The sequence below is a fragment of the Coregonus lavaretus genome, assembly GCF_964263955.1.
Source record: "Coregonus lavaretus genome assembly, chromosome: 32".
In the NCBI taxonomy this organism is placed as follows: Eukaryota; Metazoa; Chordata; class Actinopteri; order Salmoniformes; family Salmonidae; genus Coregonus; species Coregonus lavaretus.
The window spans coordinates 23,324,820-23,346,129 of record NC_140019.1 but is presented as its reverse complement, the minus strand read 5'-3'; the positions used below and the strand labels follow the sequence as shown (position 1 = coordinate 23,346,129).

At 43.5% G+C, this 21,310-nt stretch overlaps 1 protein-coding gene across 1 annotated transcript in view; it reads right to left on the bottom strand.

Annotated features, from left to right (window-relative positions):
- LOC311107544 (prominin-1-A-like) overlaps window positions 1-21,310 on the bottom strand; it is a gene marked incomplete at its 5' end in the record, with an annotated part of 110,903 nt that overhangs the window by 60,780 nt on the left and 28,813 nt on the right. Inside the window, 2 exons of the mRNA XM_084150051.1 lie at window positions 8,403-8,429; window positions 9,042-9,100. Coding sequence (XP_084006177.1) covers window positions 8,403-8,429; window positions 9,042-9,100 — 86 coding nt within the window. The remainder of the gene's footprint in view (window positions 1-8,402; window positions 8,430-9,041; window positions 9,101-21,310) is intronic.

Below are 21,310 nucleotides of genomic sequence, written 5' to 3'. Positions count from 1 at the left end.
CTCCAGTCTCCAGCAGGTCCGCCTACCGCATGGGAATGTGATATATGAGGGTCTTTATGGACTAGGACTGTACTGAATATACAGTTGAAGACCAGGGAAAATGAGATATACAACTCAGCCTGCCTAGAACAACCAATACTGTCCTAACATAGTCAATTTGATCACATACAGTTGAAGTCGGAAGTTTACATACACCTTAGCCAAATACATTTAAACTCAGTTTTTCACAATTCATGACATTTAATCCTAGTAAAAATTCCCTGTTTTAGGTCAGTTAGGATCACCACTTTATTTGACAAATGTGAAATGTCCGAATAATAGTAGAGAGAAGGATTTATTTCAGCTTTTATTTCTTTCATCACATTCCCAGTGGGTCAGAAGTCTACATAAACTCAATTAGTATTTGGTAGAATTGCTTTTAAATTGTTTAATTTGGGTCAAACGTTTCGGGTAGCCTTCCACAAGCATCCCACAATAAGTTGGGTGAATTTTGGCCCATTCCTCCTGACAGAGCTGGTGTAACTGAGTCAGGTTTGTAGGCCTCCTTGCTCGCACACGCTTTTTCAGTTCTGCCCACAAATGTTCTATAGGATTGAGGTAAGGGCTTTGTGATGGCCACTCCAATACCTTGACTTTGTTGTCCTTAAGCCATTTTGCCACAACTTTGGAAGTATGCTTGGGGTCATTGTCCATTTGGAAGACCCATTTGCGACCAAGCTTTGACTTCCTGACTGATGTCTTGAGATGTTGCTTCAATATATCCACATCATTTTCTTTCCTCATGATGCCATCTATTTTGTGAAGTGCACCAGTCCCTCCTGCAGCAAAGCACCCCCACAGCATGATACTGCCACCCCCGTGCTTCGCGGTTGGGATGGTGTTCTTTGGCTTGCAAGCACCCCCTTTTTCCTCCAAACATAACGATGGTCATTATGGCCAAACTGTTCTATTTTTGTTTCATCAGACCAGAAGACATTTCTCCCAAAAGTACGATCTTTGTCCCCATGTGCAGTTGCAAACCGCAGTCTCGCTTTTTTATGGTGGTTTTGGAGCAGTTTCTTCTTCCTTACTGAGTGGCCTTTCAGATTATGTCGATTTAGGACTCGTTTTACTGTGGATATAGATACTTTTGTACCTGTTTCCTCCAGCATCTTCACAAGGTCCTTTGCTGTTGTTCTGGGATTGATTTGCACTTTTCGCACCAAAGTATATTCATCTCTAGGAGACAGAACGCGTCTCCTTCCTGAGCGGTATGACGGCTGCGTGGTCCCATGGTGTTTATACTTGCGTACTATTGTTTGTACAGATGAACGTGGTACCTTCAGGCGTTTGGAAATTGCTCCCAAAGATGAACCAGACTTGTGGAGGTCTACAATGTTTTTTCTGAGGTCTTGGCTGATTTCTTTAGATTTTCCCATGATGTCAAGCAAAGAGGCACTGAGTTTGAAGGTAGGCCTTGAACTACATCCACAGGTACACCTCCAAATCAAATTAAATCAAATTGTATTGGCCACATGCGCCGAATACAACAGGTGCAGACATTACAGTGAAATGCTTACTTACAGCCCTTAACCAACAGTGCATTTATTTTGAATAAAACAGTAGAATAAAACAACAAAAAAGTGTTGAGAAAAAAAGAGCAGAAGTAAAATAAAATAACAATAGGGAGGCTATACAGTGGGGAAAAAAGTATTTAGTCAGCCACCAATTGTGCAAGTTCTCCCACTTAAAAAGATGAGAGGACTGTAATTTTCATCATAGGTACACGTCAACTATGACAGACAAAATGAGAAAAAAATAATCCAGAAAATCACATTGTAGGATTTTTTATGAATTTATTTGCAAATTATGGTGGAAAATAAGTATTTGGTCACCTACAAACAAGCAAGATTTCTGGCTCTCACAGACCTGTAACTTCTTCTTTAAGAGGCTCCTCTGTCCTCCACTCGTTACCTGTATTAATGGCACCTGTTTGAACTTGTTATCAGTATAAAAGACACCTGTCCACAACCTCAAACAGTCACACTCCAAACTCCACTATGGCCAAGACCAAAGAGCTGTCAAAGGACACCAGAAACAAAATTGTAGACCTGCACCAGGTTGGGAAGACTGAATCTGCAATAGGTAAGCAGCTTGGTTTAAAGAAATCAACTGTGGGAGCAATTATTAGGAAATGGAAGACATACAAGACCACTGTAAATCTCCCTTGATCTGGGGCTCCACGCAAGATCTCACCCCATGGGGTCAAAATGATCACAAGAACGGTGAGCAAAAATCCCAGAACCCCACGGGGGGACCTAGTGAATGACCTGCAGAGAGCTGGGAAAAAAAGTAACAAAGCCTACCATCAGTAACACACTATGCCGCCAGGGACTCAAATCCTGCAGTGCCAGACGTGTCCCCCTGCTTAAGCCAGTACATGTCCAGGGCCGTCTGAAGTTTGCTAGAGTGCATTTGGATGATCCAGAAGAGGATTGGGAGAATGTCATATGGTCAGATGAAACCAAAATATAACTTTTTGGTAAAAACTAAACTTGTCGTGTTTGGAGGACAAAGAATGCTGAGTTGCATCCAAAGAACACCATACCTACTGTGAAGCATGGGGGTGGAAACATCATGCTTTGGGACTGTTTTTCTGCAAAGGGACCAGGACGACTGATCCGTGTAAAGCAGGGGTGTCAAACGTCCGGCCCGCGGGATTTCGAAAAAAATAATATATATATATTTTTTTTTAAACAACCAACCAAATTTTTTCTTTTTTTTTATTTTTTTTTGTAAAGTATAAAAATGCGCTGCAATTTTCCAATAAAATAAACTGCTGTTCCAATTGCGTCCACTGGATGGCGCAATAGCAATTGTGTTAAGCAAGCAAACTGTTTATACCGGGGCAGAGCAAGTAGGTCAAGCACGTGCAGCCAATGAGCTACTTTGTTTTGCCCGCGATATTTATTACGGCTTCTACTTTTAACATTATGTGCTTTGGCACCCTCATTGCCCCAATATGTCTCTGTCAAAAAAGAGAAAAGTGGACGCAGAGTGCAGAGTGTTCCAAGAAAAATGGTCATCCTATTTATTCACGGAATTGAATGGGAAAGCTGTATGTTTGGTGTGTTCAGAGCATGTTGCAGTACTGAAAGAATATAAACATTCGTCGCCACTATGTGAGTCTTCATGCCGACGAATATGACAACTTTCAAGGACAGCGGAGATGAGAGAAGGTGAATGAACTGTTGGCGGGTCTGAAGAAACAGCAGTCTGTGTTTACTCACAGCCGAGACATCAGTGACGCTGCAGTGAAAGCTAGCTACCTCATTGCTAATGAAATCGCAGTGGCTTCAAAACCATTTAGTGAGGGTGAATTTGTAAAAACGTGCATGATGAAGGCAGAGGAGATTGTGTGCCCTGAAAAGCGGCAGGCTTTTGCAAATATCAGCCTGACAAGAAACACAGTTGCAGACAGGATTTCCGATCTTTCAGTGGATTTGGACAGCCAGTTGAAGCAAAAAGTAAAGTCATTTATTGCGTTTTCGGTTGCAATTGATGAAAGCACGGACATTACAGATGTTGCACAACTGGCCATTTTCATCCGCGGAGTTGATGACACATTGACCGTCACCGAGGAGTTCGTGGAGTTGGTGCCGATGACAGATACAACGACAGCAGCTGATATTTTTACCGCACTCGTCGGCGCGCTGGACAGGGTCGGAGTGGACTGGTCCCGCGCTGTCAGCCTGGCTACAGATGGTGCGCCCTCAATGATCGGGAAAAAAGCAGGCGTTGTGACAAAGTTCAGAGAGAAAGTGCAATCTGCAAATGGAGGACGTGATTTTTTGACTTTTCACTGTATTTTGCACCAGGAGGCTTTGTGTTGCAAGTCATTAAAGATGGATAACGTCATGAAGGTGGTCATCCAAACTGTTAATTTCATCCGATCCAGAAGTCTGAATCACCGTCAGTTTGACAGCCTTCTCAGAGAGAAAGACCACATCTATGGCCTGCCATACCACACTGAGGTAAGATGGTTAAGCCGAGGTGCTGTGCTGAGGCGTTTCTTTGATTTATGAGAAGAAATTGAACAGTTCATGGAAGAAAAGGGCAAACCAGTGTTAGAATTTCATTCCGCAGAATGGATGCAGGACCTTGCATTTATGGTGGATGTTACAAAGCACCTGAATAACTTGAACAAACAGCTGCAAGGGCGCAACAAAGTTGTCACGCAGTATTATGACAGCATACGTTCTTTCAAGTTGAAGCTGTCATTGTGGGAGATCCAACTTGCCGGTGGTGATGCAGCTCACTTCCCCTGTCTGAAAAATGTGTGCGCGACCCAACATGTGGCAGACATGAAGCGGATCAAAGATAAAATAACGGGACTGTTACGGGAGTTTGAGCAACGCTTTCAGATTTATGTTTATATGTTTTTATGTTGATGTGCTATTGTTTTTAATTGATTTTATTTTATTTGTATATTTAACCTATTCTTGACTCTGTGGTTCTTGCACTTGTTTGGGGAACAGGATTTCATTATTTTTATCTACATTTCTGCCTGAGAAATGACACCCTGATATAGTTCTGTGATCTGTGAAACAGTTCTGTTAATCACTGAGGCATTGTGTGTTTGTGTGTTCTTTTTCTTTAGAATTTTCAAATAAACTTGACGTGTTTTATGATTAATAGTGATGTTGTGCTTGTACTATTTTGGACACACTGTCCTCAGGCTCCAGCTTTATGTTGTATGTTGATCGTATTAAAACAAAGAAAACAATCTGAAGTTGTTGTTTTTAAGTTATATATACCATGATTTTTCCGGTCCGGCCCACTTGGGAATACATTTTCCTCCATGTGGCCCCTGAGCAAAAATGAGTTTGACACCCCTGGTGTAAAGGAAAGAATGAATGGGGCCATGTATCGTGAGATTTTGAGTGAAAACCTCCTTCCATCAGCAAGGGCATTGAAGATGAAACGTGGCTGGGTCTTTCAGCATGACAATGATCCCAAACACACCGCCCGGGCAATGAAGGAGTGGCTTCGTAAGAAGCATTTCAAGGTCCTGGAGTGGCCTAGCCAGTCTCCAGATCTCAACCCCATAGAAAATCTTTGGAGGGAGTTGAAAGTCCGTGTTGCCCAGCGACAGCCCCAAAACATCACTGCTCTAGAGGAGATCTGCATGGAGGAATGGGCCAAAATACCAGCAACAGTGTGTGAAAACCTTGTGAAGACTTACAGAAAACGTTTGACCTGTGTCATTGCCAACAAAGGGTATATAACAAAGTATTGAGAAACTTTTGTTATTGACCAAATACTTATTTTCCACCATAATTTGCAAATAAATTCATTAAAAATCCTACAATGTGATTTTCTGGATTTTTTTTCTCATTTTGTCTGTCATAGTTGACGTGTACCTATGATGAAAATTACAGGCCTCTCTCATCTTTTTAAGTAGGAGAACTTGCACAATTGGTGGCTGACTAAATACTTTTTTCCCCCACTGTATATATACAGGGGGGTACCGGTGCAGAGTCAATGTGCGGGGGCACCGGCTAGTTGAGGTAGTTGAAGTAATATGTACATGTGGGTAGAGTTAAAGTGACTATGCATAAATCATTAACAGAGTAGCAGCAGCGTAAAAAGATGGGGTGGGAGGGCAGTGCAAATAGTCCGGGTAGCCATTATTAGCTGTTCAGGAGTCTTATGGCTTGGGGGTAGAAGCTGTTGAGAAGTCTTTTGGACCTAGACTTGGCACTCCGGTACCACTTGCCGTGCGGTAGCAGAGAGAACAGTCTATGACTAGGGTGGCTGGAGTCTTTGACAATTTTGATGTCCTGGATGGCAGGAAGCTTGGCCCCAGTGATGTACTGGGCCGTACGCACTACCCTCTGTAGTGCCTTGCGGTCGGAGGCCAAGCAGTTGCCATACCAGGCGGTGATGCAACAAGTCAGGATGCTCTCGATGGTGCAGCTGTAGAATTTTTTGAGGATCTGAGGACCCATACCAAATCTTTTCAGTCTCCTGAGGGGGAATAGGCTTTGTCGTGCCCTCTTCACGACTGTCTTGGTGTGTTTGGACCATGATAGTTCGTTGGTGATGTGGACACCAAGGAACATGAAGCTCTCAACCTGTTCCACTACAGCCCAGTCGATGAGAATGGGGGCGTGCTCAGTCCTCTTTTTTTTCCTGTAGTCCACAATCATCTCCTTTGTCTTGGTCACTTTGAGGGAGAGGTTGTTATCCTGGCACCACACGGCCAGGTCTCTGACCTCCTCCCTATAGGCTGTCTCATCGTTGTCGGTGATCAGGCCTACCACTGTTGTGTCGTCAGCAAACTTGATGATGGTGTTGGAGTCGTGCCTGGCCATGCAGTCATGGGTGAACAGGGAGTACAGGAGCGGACTGAGCACGCACCCCTGAGGGGTCCCCGTGTTGAGGATCAGTGTGGCAGGTGTGTTGTTACCTACCCTTACCACCTGGGGGCGGCCCGTCAGGAAGTCCAGGATCCAGTTGCAGAGGGAGGTGTTTAGTCCCAGGATCCTTAGCTTAGTGATGAGCTTTGAGGGCACTATGGTGTTGAATGCTGAGCTTTAGTCAATGAATAGCATTCTCACGTAGGTGTTCCTCTTGTCCAGGTGGGAAAGGGCAGTGTGGAGTGCCATAGAGATTGCATCATCTGTGGATCTGTTGGGGCGGTATGCAAATTGGAGTGGGTCTAGGGTTTCTGGGATAATGGTGTTGATGTGAGCCATGACCAGCCTTTCAAAGCACTTCATGGCTACAGACATCAGTGCTACGGGTCGGTAGTCATTTAGGCAGGTTATCTTAGAGTCCTTGGGCATGGGGACTATGGTGGTCTGCTTGAAACATGTTGGTATTACAGACTCAGTCAGGGACATGTTGAAAATGTCAGTGAAGACACTTGCCAGTTGGTCAGCACATGCTCGGAGTACACGTCCTGGTAATCCGTCTGGCCCTGCGGCCTTGTGAATGTTGACCTGCTTAAAAGTCTTACTCACATCGGCTACGGAGAGCATGATCACATAGTCATCCGGAACAGCTGGTGCTCTCATGCATGCTTCAGTGTTGCTTGCCTCGAAGCGAGCATAGAAGTGGTTTAGCTCGTCTGGAAGTCTTGTGTCACTGGGCAGCTCGCGGCTGTGCTTCCCTTTGTAGTCTGTAATAGTTTTCAAGCCCTGCCACATCCAACGAGCATCAGAGCCGGTGTAGTCCAATTGACACAAATGATGTCAATTAGCCTATCAGAAGCTTCTAAAGCCATGACATCATTTTCTGGAATTTTCCAAGCTGTTTAAAGGCACAGTCAACTTAGTGTATGTAAACTTCTGACCCACTGGAATTGTGATACAGTGAATTATAAGTGAAATAATCTGTCTGTAAACAATTGTTGGAAAAATTACTTGTGTCATGCACAAAGTAGATGTCCTAACCGACTTGCCAAAACTATAGTTTGTTAACAAGAAATGTGTGGAGTGGTTGAAAAACAAGTTTTAATGACTCCAACCTAAGTGTATGTAAACTTCCGACTTCAACTGTATCACAGGGGGGTGGGGGGGGGGGGGGGGGGGGGTATTCAGTGTCTTGGGATTTAACTGGAGTTCTGGCCACAGCAGCACAGCCAGGGCTCAAGTGAGGCTCAGCATGGCAATGGTTTGACTGGCTGGCTGGGAGAGAAGAGGAAAAACACACTGCAGAAGACTCAGCCTGACTGAATGGTTGCCATGGAAATCCCTGGTCCTAAACACATCTGACCCTTTTGGAAATTGCTCGTACACAGATATGAATTGTGCCTGTTATTGTATGACTGGTATGATCATATCAGAGGAGGCTGGTACGAGGAGCTATTGGTGGACAGGCTCATTGAAAAGGCTGGAATGGAATCATTGGAATGGTACCAGACACATCAAACACATGGAATCAATGAATATTGATTCCATTCCAGCCATTACAATGAGACCATCCTCCTATAGTTTCTCCATCCAGCCTCCTCTGGATCACTTAATACATTACAGTAAAAGCCCATATAAACCCATTAGGTATATCCTGACTTTCGTAGAACTTTGAATCGAATTCCAATGATGACCAAGTAATGAAATCTGGTTTTCTGGTTGAAGAGATGTCAGATAACCAGATTAGAAGCAGATAAAGAGGTATTTTTACAGTTGCTAATAAGACGTGTAAGCAAAATGTCCTTTTGCCATGAGTGTACAACCTGACGTTGGCATTGCAACGTCTGACCTCATTGCAACAAGTTTTGCCCACTGGGTCAGTTCATTAGATGTGAAGGCATGGTGAGCCTAAGGGATGCTAGATGGGTGAGGGGTAGTTGGGGAAGGAGTGGGACCATACAAGTGGATGAAGGTAAAGGAGGCTAGGTTGTGTGCAAGCTTTACCTGGAGTGTCAGCACAATGTTCTCTGGCTGAGGGTTGCCCAGTCAGATGAAGAAGGCATGCAGAAGACAAAGGCAACGCAGAGTCAAATAAATAATGTGGATGAAGCAGAAAATCAAACTTAAAATGCACATGCATATTCAGACAGTAGCACATACAGACAAAAAGCATCTGTAGGCTCTAATGTATAGTACATTCCATCTTTGATGTCGTTTTAACCCGCAATTGACTGGAGGCTTCAAAACTGTTTGATCTTGATCAATAAATAAATGCTGTCTGGAAACGCTCAAAGAATCAGGAGAAGCTTAGATCTTCAAAGAAAACGAGTTGTTAATTAAAGGTGTTTATTAGACAAAAACACAACTGATTTCTCCCTCTGTTTGCTTTCGTACACATTGCCAGAGGCAATTACTGTTCTTCCAGTGTACTAACACATAGGAAGGCCTCGCCTTCGCTTCCACAAGCAATTAACACATTGTTTTAGAATAGACAGGGCGGTGCCAATTTTGCAACATCTCAAATATGAGTCATTTCCGTATCATAAATAACTGTGTGACACTAATGAGAAAGTGAAATCATAAAAATCTACGAACAAGCACAGTCAAACATAAAACATAAAGTGTGTACACAAACAGACTCACCTTCTGATACTCCGACTGAATGGCTCCAAATCTATCCTTGGCGACTTTGACGACGAGATCTGAAACAACATGGAGGAAACAGACACAGCGTGAGGTCCGCTTGTTGCAGTTCAGCGCCGTCAGTTTGTTACGCAACATCATGTTCCCCCATCAGTACAGTACAGAAACGTTCACAACACCACCCCCTGAGGACCACCTTTCAGTTCTAAATTGTACAGCCTTGTGTAGTAAATGACTTACAGTACTGTGATGCTATAGTACACGGAGATCCAGCTACACAATATAATAGCTAATAATGTGTTATTTACAGTATATCATATCCATCGGGGTTCAGCCATAGATACTAAATAATAGTGTTCTATTTAATTCTGTGTCCAGCAAAGCTACCCACTGATATAGAAACAGGCATTTTCAGTAGTGGTGGATGATACCTTATAGTCGAAATGTAGAACTCTAGACATCTAGTGGGCAGTAATATTTGATACAGTGAGGGAAAAAAGTATTTGATCCCCTGCTGATTTTGTACGTTTGCCCACTGACAAAGAAATGATCAGTCTATAATTTTAATGGTAGGTTTATTTGAACAGTGAGAGACAGAATAACAACAACAAAATCCAGAAAAACGCATGTAAAAATTGTTATAAATTGATTTGCATTTTAATGAGGGAAATAAGTATTTGACCCATCTGCAAAACATGACTTAGTAATAATAATAATATGCCATTTAGCAGACGCTTTTATCCAAAGCGACTTACAGTCATGTGTGCATACATTTTTACGTATGGATGGTCCCGGGGATCGAATCCACTACCCTGGCGTTACAAGCACCATGCTCTACCAATTGAGCTACAGAGTTACAGAGCTACTTGGTGGCAAAACCCTTGTTGACAATCACAGAGGTCAGACGTTTCTTGTAGTTGGCCACCAGGTTTGCACACATCTCAGGAGGGATTTTGTCCCACTCCTCTTTGCAGATCTTCTCCAAGTCATTAAGGTTTCGAGGCTGACATTTGGCAACTCGAACCTTCAGCTCCCTCCACAGATTTTCTATGGGATTAAGGTCTGGAGACTGCCTAGGCCACTCCAGGACCTTTAATGTGCTTCTTCTTGAGCCACTCATTTGTTGCCTTGGCCGTGTGTTTTGGGTCATTGTCATGCTGGAATACCCACCCACGACCCATTTTCAATGCCCTGGCTGAGGGAAGGAGGTTCTCACCCAAGACATTTTAGTCATTTTAGCAGACGCTCTTATCCAGAGCGACTTACAGTTAGTGAATGCATACATGGTTTATTGGGGGGGGGTTCATACTGGCCCCCCTGCCGGCCAAACCCTCCCCTACCTTGGACGACGCTGGACCAATTGTGCGCCACCCATGGGTCTCCCGGTCGCGGCCAGCTGCGACAGAGCCTGGACTCGAACCAGGATCTCTAGTGGCACAGCTAGCACTGCGATGCAGTGCCTTAGACCACTGCGCCACTCGGGAGTTGACAAGATCCTCCCGTGTAGTTCTGGGCTGATTCCTCACCGTTCTCATGATCATTGCAACTCCACGAGGTGAGATCTTGCATGGAGCCCCAGGCCGAGGGAGATTGACAGTTCTTTTGTGTTTCTTCCATTTGCGAATAATCGCACCAACTGTTGTCACCTTCTCACCAAGCTGCTTGGCGATGGTCTTGTAGCCCATTCCAGCCTTGTGTAGGTCTACAATCTTGTCCCTGACATCCTTGGAGAGCTCTTTGGTCTTGGCCATGGTGGAGAGTTTGGAATCTGATTGATTGATTGCTTCTGTGGACAGGTGTCTTTTATACAGGTAACAAACTGAGATTAGGAGCACTCCCTTTAAGAGTGTGCTCCTAATCTCAGCTCGTTACCTGTATAAAAGACACCTGGGAGCCAGAAATCTTTCTGATTGAGAGGGGGTCAAATACTTATTTCCCTCATTAAAATGCAAATCAATTTATAACATTTTTGACATGCGTTTTTCTGGATTTTTTTGTTGTTATTCTGTCTCTCACTGTTCAAATAAACCTACCATTAAAATTATAGACTGATAATTTCTTTGTCAGTGGGCAAACGTACAAAATCAGCAGGGGATCAAATACTGTTTTCCCTCACTGTATGTGTATATACAGTATATTATACACTGCTCAAAAAAATAAAGGGAACACTTAAACAACACAATGTAACTCCAAGTCCATCACACTTCTGTGAAATCAAACAGTCCACTTAGGAAGCAACACTGATTGACAATACATTTCACATGCTGTTGTGCAAATGGAATAGACAACAGGTGGAAATGATAGGCAATTAGCAAGACACCCCCAATAAAGGACTGGTTTTGCAGGTGGTGACCACAGACCACTTCTCAGTTCCTATGCTTCCTGGCTAATGTTTTGGTCACTTTTGAATGCTGGCGGTGCTTTTACTCTAGTGGTAGCATGAGACGGAGTCTACAACCCACACAAGTGGCTCAGGTAGTGCAGCTCATCCAGGATGGCACATCAATGCGAGCTGTGGCAAGAAGGTTTGCTGTGTCTGTCAGCGTAGTGTCCAGAGCATGGAGGCGCTACCAGGAGACAGGCCAGTACATCAGGAGACGTGGAGGAGGCCGTAGGAGGGCAACAACCCAGCAGCAAGACTGCTACCTCCGCCTTTGTGCAAGGAGGAGCAGGAGGAGCACTGCCAGAACCCTGCAAAATGACCTCCAGCAGGCCACAAATGTGCATGTGTCTGCTCAAACGGTCAGAAACAGACTCCATGAGGGTGGTATGAGGGCCCGACGTCCACAGGTGGGGGTTGTGCTTACAGCCCAACACCGTGCAGGACGTTTGGCATTTGCCAGAGAACACCAAGATTGGCAAATTCGCCACTGGCGCCCTGAGCTCTTCACAGATGAAAGCAGGTTCACACTGAGCACATGTGACAGACGTGACAGAGTCTGGAGACGCCGTGGAGAACGTTCTGCTGCCTGCAACATCCTCCAGCATGACCGGTTTGGTGGTGGGTCAGTCATGGTGTGGGGTGGCATTTCTTTGGGGGGCCGCACAGCCCTCCATGTGCTCGCCAGAGGTAGCCTGACTGCCATTAGGTACCAAGATGAGATCCTCAGACCCCTTGTGAGACCATATGCTGGTGCGGTTGGCCCTGGGTTCCTCCTAATGCAAGACAATGCTAGACCTCATGCGGCTGGAGTGTGTCAGCAGTTCCTGCAAGAGGAAGGCATTGATGCTATAGACTGGCCCGCCCGTTCCCCAGACCTGAATCCAATTGAGCACATCTGGGACATCATGTCTCGCTCCATCCACCAACGCCACGTTGCACCACAGACTGTCCAGGAGTTGGCGGATGCTTTAGTCCAGGTCTGGGAGGAGATCCCTCAGGAGACCATCCGCCACCTCATCAGGAGCATGCCCAGGCGTTGTAGGGAGGTCATACAGGCACGTGGAGGCCACACACACTACTGAGCCTCATTTTGACTTGTTTTAAGGACATTACATCAAAGTTGGATCAGCCTGTAGTGTGGTTTTCCACTTTAATTTTGAGGGTGACTCCAAATCCAGACCTCCATGGGTTGATACATTTGATTTCCATTGATAATTTTTGTGTGATTTTGTTGTCAGCACATTCAACTATGTAAAGAAAAAAGTATTTAATAAGATTATTTCATTCATTCAGATCTAGGATGTGTTATTTTAGTGTTCCCTTTATTCTTTTGAGCAGTGTATATACACATCAAATTCGACTCGTAATAAGACTAAGCAATTAGCCTATTAAAATGTTTATCTGACTCAAGATAGTAATATGTAAGAGACTATGGTTGAGTTACAGTAATAGGCAATGAAGAAATGTTTGAGAATGGAATTCTAAATACAAGTGTATTTAATTACTTTGTAAAATGAATGGATTCACATACAAATCAAAACCCTTTGCCTTACAAACTGGGATTAAAATGGATATTTGGGGGGGTTTGTATCATTTGATTTACACAACATGCCTACCACTTTGAAGATGCAAAATATTTTTTGTTGTGATAAAACAACAAATAAGACAAAAAAACAGAAAACTTGAGCGTGCATAATTATTTGGGGGTAGAAGCTGTTAAGGAGCCTTTTGGACCTAGACTTGGCGCTCCGGTACCGCTTGCCGTGCGGTAGCAGAGAGAACAGTCTATGACTTGGGTGACTGGAGTCTTTGACAATTTTTTGGCCCTTCCTCTGACAAGGCATAAAGCTTAAGTTACAAAGCATTAACAAGCATTACAAGGCATTATTCTAAGCATGGTCAGAGAGAGAGAGAGCGAGAAAAAGAGAGATAGAGAGAGAGGGAGACAAAGAAACCATGGCTTGTGCCATGTCCCATACATAGCTCATGGGAGAGGGAGAGAAAGAGTGTAGGTATCTAGGGAGAGAAAGAGTGTAGGTATCTAGGGAGAGAAAGAGTGTAGGTATCTCACCACAGCAGGTCAGGAACATAAGAGAAAGAACAATGAATCTAAGACCCTTTTATAAGCATCTGAGTTGTTTGGATTCAAAATCTGAGTTGTTGACCAATAGTATTACTGTAAAGTTAACCTCCAATCAGATATCAGACCTACATGATGTAACCTCTCAGAGATGTGACAATGGGGGTTGGCAAGATCAACACAGAGAATGCTGAATTCCAAAGAAAACACAGTGGACATTCTTGTATACAGTTGATAAGAAGAGTCATTTTGGGGGCTGAGTTGCCCTACATGGACATGTTGAAGTAAGAATGTTCTGTGCCGGTCAAATCTAAACACATATGCAGGGCCTAGCTGTTCATATGGGAAAGCTAAAAACAAAGCCACTGATTATATTTTGTTGCGAGTCAAACTGACACGAGGCAAAAGCAAAGTCATGAGGTGAAAGGGTCAAGAGCCAAGCTTTCATGAGGTGAAAGGGTCAAGCACCAACCTTCCATGAGGTGAAAGGGTCAAGCACCAACCTTCCATGAGGTGAAAGGGTCAAGCACCAACCTTCCATGAGGTGAAAGGGTCAAGCGCCATGATTTCATGAGGTGAAAGGGTCAAGCACCAACCTTCCATGAGGTGAAAGGGTCAAGCACCAACCTTCCATGAGGTGAAAGGGTCAAGCACCAACCTTCCATGAGGTGAAAGGGTCAAGCGCCATGATTTCATGAGGTGAAAGGGTCAAGCACCAAGCTTCCATGAGGTGAAAGGATCAAGCTTTGATCGTACGTCATATTACTGAGACACTGCTGAGGACTGAAAACACTGCGACAATATTGCCACTTATCCAACCCTCTTGACACCCTCTCTGTGTGGCATATTGGGAGCATGGTGGAACATGGCATGTAGCACTCTTCTCATCAGTTGAGTTCATTTCTCACAAATGATGATGACAGCGTAGATCAATGCTTCTCAGTGGCGTAAAGCGGCCTGGAATGAGATGCAAAAAGAGAGACAGGCAAGAATAGCCAAACATTTTAATAAAGACAAGCTATGGAGGGAGGGAATCGTTGACAGGCACTTTTTTAGCGAAGATGGACCATCTATTATTCAAAAGATGGACTGTGTTTTAAGAGAGGAGGATGTTTCAGGCTTCTCTTTCACTCAATTATTCTTGCTTTTATGAAATCATTGCGGCTAACTAACACATGTTCCATGGAAAACCAACTTCATTATCTTTGTCTTGACATTAAATTGTGTTGAAAGGAGGACGTGCTCGCATATGGATGGCTCGTACATCCCAGTCCTTAACAGAAAATTATTTTGATACATAATACAAATTGCAGAAATTGCTCACACCTTTCACCCATTGGTTCCACCAGGGTTGAAAATGCATCAAAGAAAGACCACTGGTTTCACTTTTCTGACAGTTCAATTTAACCTTGAATCGACCACTGTCAATATCCCCTCACATTCTGAGAAAGAGGGTTACCAGGATAGTCGGTTTTCTCACCATAAGATGACTTACAGCTACCCTCTGTGTAATCACATTAGCAACGTACAGTATGGGACTAGGCTACATATCAGGGAAGAGGGGCTAGCCTGCATGGCAAGCAGCAGCAGCAGCTTAAAAGTAGCAAGCCTTGCCATCCTCCGCCGGAACATGGCAAACTGCCATAAACCCACAGTACGCTCTGGGTTAGCATTCATAATATATTCCCATGGGGAGGTTTCAAAATAAATCCTTGAAACATTTCAAGTGAACTCTATAGACAATGAAATCATGCACCTGATTTGACACTAGGCCTAACTATTATAACAGTTAGGCCTAGCGCCTGTCAATACAAATGAATGCTGCCATTATCTGACACATGGGTTGCTACTTGGCTAGTTAGGTACCTAGATATAGTTTGACTGAAAATCTGAGTCAAGTGTTACTATTATCCCTGTGCTTCACTGAACCTAATGCTGTGGGAAGAAGAGGAGGCAAGCAATTAAAAAAAGGTGAGAAAGTGACCAATATTACTATTATAATTTTCACCCAATGAATTCCAATTAGCATGTATACACCCATGTCAGCCGCCGTGCTGCTAGCTGACTTGCTAATGGCATTAGCCTGAGAACTCTCTCACACTAATGGGGAGGAACTGGCAGTTCCTCATGTATTTCCTGTTCCACCTTGTGTAATGGAAAATAGTATATTTTGGCAATGCACACAGGGACGGGCAGGTATTGGAGGGCCTTGTCTGACAGTACAGTATGAAGGTAGGCAGAAACTGCTTCTCCAATAGAAATCCCGATCACGCTTGTAGGTGATGTCATGGCGACTTTGGCTAGCTAAGCTCATGCGCAGATACAGTGAGGGAAAAAAGTATTTGATCCCCTGCTGATTTTGTACGTTTGCCCACTGACAAAGAAATGATCAGTCTATAATTTTAATGGTAGATTTATTTGAACAGTGAGAGACAGAATAACAACAACAAAAATCCAGAAAAACGCATGTCAAAAATGTTATAAATTGATTTGCATTTTAATGAGGGAAATAAGAATTTGACCCCTCTGCAAAACATGACTTATTACTTGGTGGCAAAACCCTTGTTGGCAATAACAGAGGTCATACGTTTCTTGTAGTTGGCCACCAGGTTTGCTGTCCATGACCCATTTTCAATGCCCTGGCTGAGGGAAAGGAGGTTCTCACCCAAGATTTGACGGTACATGGCCCCGTCCATCGTCCCTTTGATGCGGTGAAGTTGTCCTGTCCCCTTAGCAGAAAAACACCCCCAAAGCATAATGTTTCCACCTCCATGTTTGACGGTGGGGATGATGTTCTTGGGGTCATAGGCAGCATTCCTCCTTCTCCAAACACGGCGAGTTGAGTTGATGCCAAAGAGCTTTATTTTGGTCTCATCTGACCACAACACTTTCACCCAGTTCTCCTCTGAATCATTCAGATGTTCATTGGCAAACTTCAGACGGCCCTGTATATGTGCTTTCTTGAGCAGGGGGACCTTGCGGGCGCTGCAGGATTTCAGTCCTTCACGGCGTAGTGTGTTACCAATTGTTTTCTTGGTGACTATGGTCTCAGCTGCCTTGAGATCATTGACAAGATCCTCCCGTGTAGTTCTGGGCTGATTCCTCACCGTTCTCATGATCACTGCAACTCCACGAGGTGAGATCTTGCATGGATCCTCAGGCCGAGGGAGATTGACAGTTATTTTGTGTTTCTTCCATTTGCGAATAATCGCACCAACTGTTGTCACCTTCTCACCAAGCTGCTTGCCGATGGTCTTGTAGCCCATTCCAGCCTTGTGTAGGTCTACAATCTTGTCCCTGACATCCTTGGAGAACTCTTTGGTCTTGGCCATGGTGGAGAGTTTGGAATCTGATTGATTGATTGCTTCTGTTGACAGGTGTCTTTTATACAGGTAAAAAACGGAGATTAGGAGCACTCCCTTTAAGAGTGTGCTCCTAATCTCAGCTCGTTACCTGTATAAAAGACACCTGGGAGCCATAAATCTTTCTGATTGAGGGGGTCAAATACTTATTTCCCTCATTAAAATGCAAATCAATTTATAACATTTTTGACATGCGTTTTTCTGAATTTTTGTTGTTGTTATTCTGTCTCTCACTGTTCAAATAAACCTAACATTAAAATGATAGACTGATCATTTCTTTGTCAGTGGGCAAACATACAAAATCAGCAGGGGATCAAATACTTTTTTCCCTCACTGTACATGTCATCGGGTCTAAACGTAGTCTCTCACCGAACTGCGTATGTGCATGCCGTCAAATCAAAGGCACTCCTTCACTATAACATAGTTATTGACAAAAATTAAAACGTGTCAGTTTGTCACTTTCACGAGGTTGGAGTAATAACATGTTCAACTACTTAAGACATTGTCTAGAATCTAGGTTGTGCCATTTGATTTCGCGAAAATGAACAACTAAGGAATCAATTTTCACTTCTCTCATTGACTTCTCAAACCCCAAACCCTGGCCTGGTGTCCTCGGTCTGCTTCACAAACCTTTCCGGAAGTCTCGTGATGTTGCGCCTTTGGGTTTAGAAACTCTGTGCTCACGGCGTGGGTAACACAATCTGCAGCTGGTGTTGACAGTGGTAGTGACACAACCTCAAACTGACCACGCAGAAGTAATACAGCCTGCCTTGACCTCCCATTGAACCCAAAAAGAGCTAGACATTTACTAAACACAAAAATATAACCTCACAAAATATACTGTAGTAGCACAACTGTTTGAAAAGCTTACATCTACAATGGAATTGTTATGTCTGGTTAAATATCCCAAAGCAACATTGTTTTTTTATCTTCGGTAAACAGTGACTAGGCATAATGAGGTTTTATTTTATTAATGCTTATAATAAACCAAAGAGAAAATTATAGTTCAAATATAGGACATGTTCAGCAAATGTGTGAGTTTTCCAAAGTTAGAGATCTAGGGGATAAACTCGCTACTTGAACACTATAATGTCATAAAGCATTACAATAGACATGCATAGATACACTGATGAGGATGCAGTAGCCTGTGCACAGTATAAGCATACTGTTGTGGGCTTGTCAGTAAGCTAGTTTACTGACCTAAAATGCTGCTCATGTGTCAGTATTTTATTTTCATCATAATCATAATGAGTCATGACGACATCAGTTGTGCCTGACTTATTGTGAGAACTATTATAAAGACTGAAAGGTAGATGAAATGCAGATGTCATGGTATTGGGGTAAAGGATAGCCAGGAGGGGAAGAGATCCAATGTGTGTTGGGGTCAGGAGGATATAGTGATGCTGGGGCTATAGAAACAGGTCAGGAGGATATAGTGATCCTAGGGCTATAGAAACAGGTCAGGAAGATATAGTGATGCTGGGGCTATAGAAACAGGTCAGGAGGATATAGTGATGCTGGGGCTATAGAAACAGGTCAGGGGGATATAGTGATTATAGGGCTATAGAAACAGGTCAGGGGGATATAGTGATTATAGGGCTATAGAAACAGGTCAGGGGGATATAGTGATTATAGGGCTATAGAAACAGGTCAGATGGATATAGTGATTATAGGGCTATAGAAACAGGTCAGAGGGATATAGTGATTATAGGGCTATAGAAACAGGTCAGAGGGATATAGTGATTATAGGGCTATAGAAACAGGTCAGAGGGATATAGTGATTCTAGGGCTATAGAAACAGGTCAGAGGGATATAGTGATTATAGGGCTATAGAAACAGGTCAGAGGGATATAGTGATTATAGGGCTATAGAAACAGGTCAGAGGGATATAGTGATTCTAGGGCTATAGAAACAGGTCAGGAGGATATAGTGATTCTAGGGCTATAGAAACAGGTCAGGGGGATATAATGATTCTAGGGCTATAGAAACAGGTCAGGGGGATATAGTGATACTAGGGCTATAGAAACAGGTCAGGGGGATATAGTGATTCTAGAGCTATAGAAACAGGTCAGGAGGATATAGTGATTCTAGGGCTATAGAAACAGGTCAGGAGGATATAGTGATGCTAGGGCTATAGAAACAGGTCAGAGGGATATAGTGATTCTAGGGCTATAGAAACAGGTCAGAGGGATATAGTGATTCTAGGGCTATAGAAACAGGTCAGGAGGATATAATGATTCTAGGGCTATAGAAACAGGTCAGGGGGATATAGTGATACTAGGGCTATAGAAACAGGTCAGGGGGATATAGTGATTCTAGAGCTATAGAAACAGGTCAGGAGGATATAGTGATTCTAGGGCTATAGAAACAGGTCAGGAGGATATAGTGATGCTAGGGCTATAGAAACAGGTCAGGAGGATATAGTGATTCTAGGGCTATAGAAACAGGTCAGAGGGATATAGTGATTATAGGGCTATAGAAACAGGTCAGGAGGATATAGTGATTCTAGGGCTATAGAAACAGACACACAATGGAGGTCAGACGTTTGCTGAGCTACCACCCTCCTATTCCAAACCCAGCTGACCTGGATAGTGTGGCTGACTTCCCATTCCTCATGTAAACAGTCCCTTAGGCTCAGCGGTAAACAAAAGAGCTGTGTCTCTCACTGACTCAACAGGAAGAAGAACCAAGGAGGCTAGGGTTCTACTACACAATAAGACAGGTAGGACTCAATGTCAGTGGGGGTGCAGATACAGTAACAGTACAGTAGGGTTCCCCAGCCTCTATTGTACCAACTAAACTCTGAACTCAATGTGCTTCTGCTTCATCTGATGACTGACACCAACTCTGGGTCTGCTATCACCTGATTCCTGACAGGTGTTTCTCCTTTTGATTTCAAGAGATCAGAAGGCATATATTAAATCAGTGATGGGAAAACACAGCAGTGCAGGTCTCTTCTGAGAGCGAGCTGATACATAACTCTATGTTATTAACTTTATTGTGTAAGCCCAAGCAACGTGACAATTCGGAAGGAGTAGGGCTGCACGATTAATCAAATTCAGATCAGAATTGCGATATTGACATGTGCAATATCTATATCATAAGATGCTGCCATTTTCTCCTTTCTTTGACACTCTGTTAATACAACAAAAACTAGACTCCTCCTCCAATGAGATGCGCTAGACTCTGTTAATTCAATCTCTACATGCGCAGAGGATGCTGACCAATCACAAGTGGCCTCTCACTCTCTGCATGGCATGCACATGCTGGCCAATCACAAGCGTCCCCGCTTAGACCGCGCAGTTAGATCCTGGTGAGGAGAGAAAGGGCTTTATCGCAGTTAGATGCTGGTGAGGAGAGAAAGGGCTTTACCTCAGTTAGATGCTGGTGAGGAAAGAAAGGGCTTTACCTCAGTTAGATGCTGGTGAGGAGAGAAAGGGCTTTACCAAAAACAGTACAGTATGAGATTTAGAAACTCTGTGGCTTTACCTTAGTGTTTGTCGAAAACATGAGTGCTGCTAGTTCTAACGAGAACGTCGATTTGGTGCCAAAGAAGGGCGCCTCTTCAGTGGTATGGCAGTATTTCAGCTACAGGCAAACCGATGTCACCCATATGCAAGTGTTGTGCAAAAAGTGCCTCAGAGTTGTGGCGAAGATGAGGCAACACAACAAATGTATTCAATCATTTGAAGAATAACCATCCCCTAATTTACGACGATTGCATGGTAAAAAAAAGTGCCCGACAGCAGCAAAGCCCCTCAGCCACAACCAGCCATCTACGTTAAACAGGCATTGATTGCCAATGCGTTTTGAAGTGTAACGCCCTACAAACAAACATCCCGCAGACACATAGAAATCACATAGCCAAAGACATAGTTCCTATTTACACAGTCAGCAAAGACGGCTTCAAGAAGATGATAAACAAGCTGGACAGGAGATATAAGATTCCATCTCGCACATATTTCTCCCAAGTCACCATCCCAAAACTTTATAACAAAATGAAGGGAGAAGTTGAAACATGTCACGTTGAATGACTGGACCAGACTCAAATGTTTTGGACACAGGCTTCACCTTGCAATCGGTAGGCTACGTGTTACATGTTTTTAAGGCACTTTGACTTAAAATGTCAATTCTAATAGTGACGGAGACTACTTCTACATAATTACACAATCAACAGCTTCCTATTCCATCTGCAGCCTATGGCTGAAGAACTCATAATGGTCAAATAGGAAATAGGAACTCATTAGTGCTGCGCATATAGCACACTATATTTTGATGATCATGTTAAAAATGTATGTTTGTTAATATGTACAGTGGGGAAAAAATGTAATTAGTCAGCCACCAATTGTGCAAGTTCTCCCACTTAAAAAGACGAGAGAGGCCTGTAATTTTCATCATAGGTACACGTCAACTATGACAGACAAATTGAGAAAAAGAAATCCAG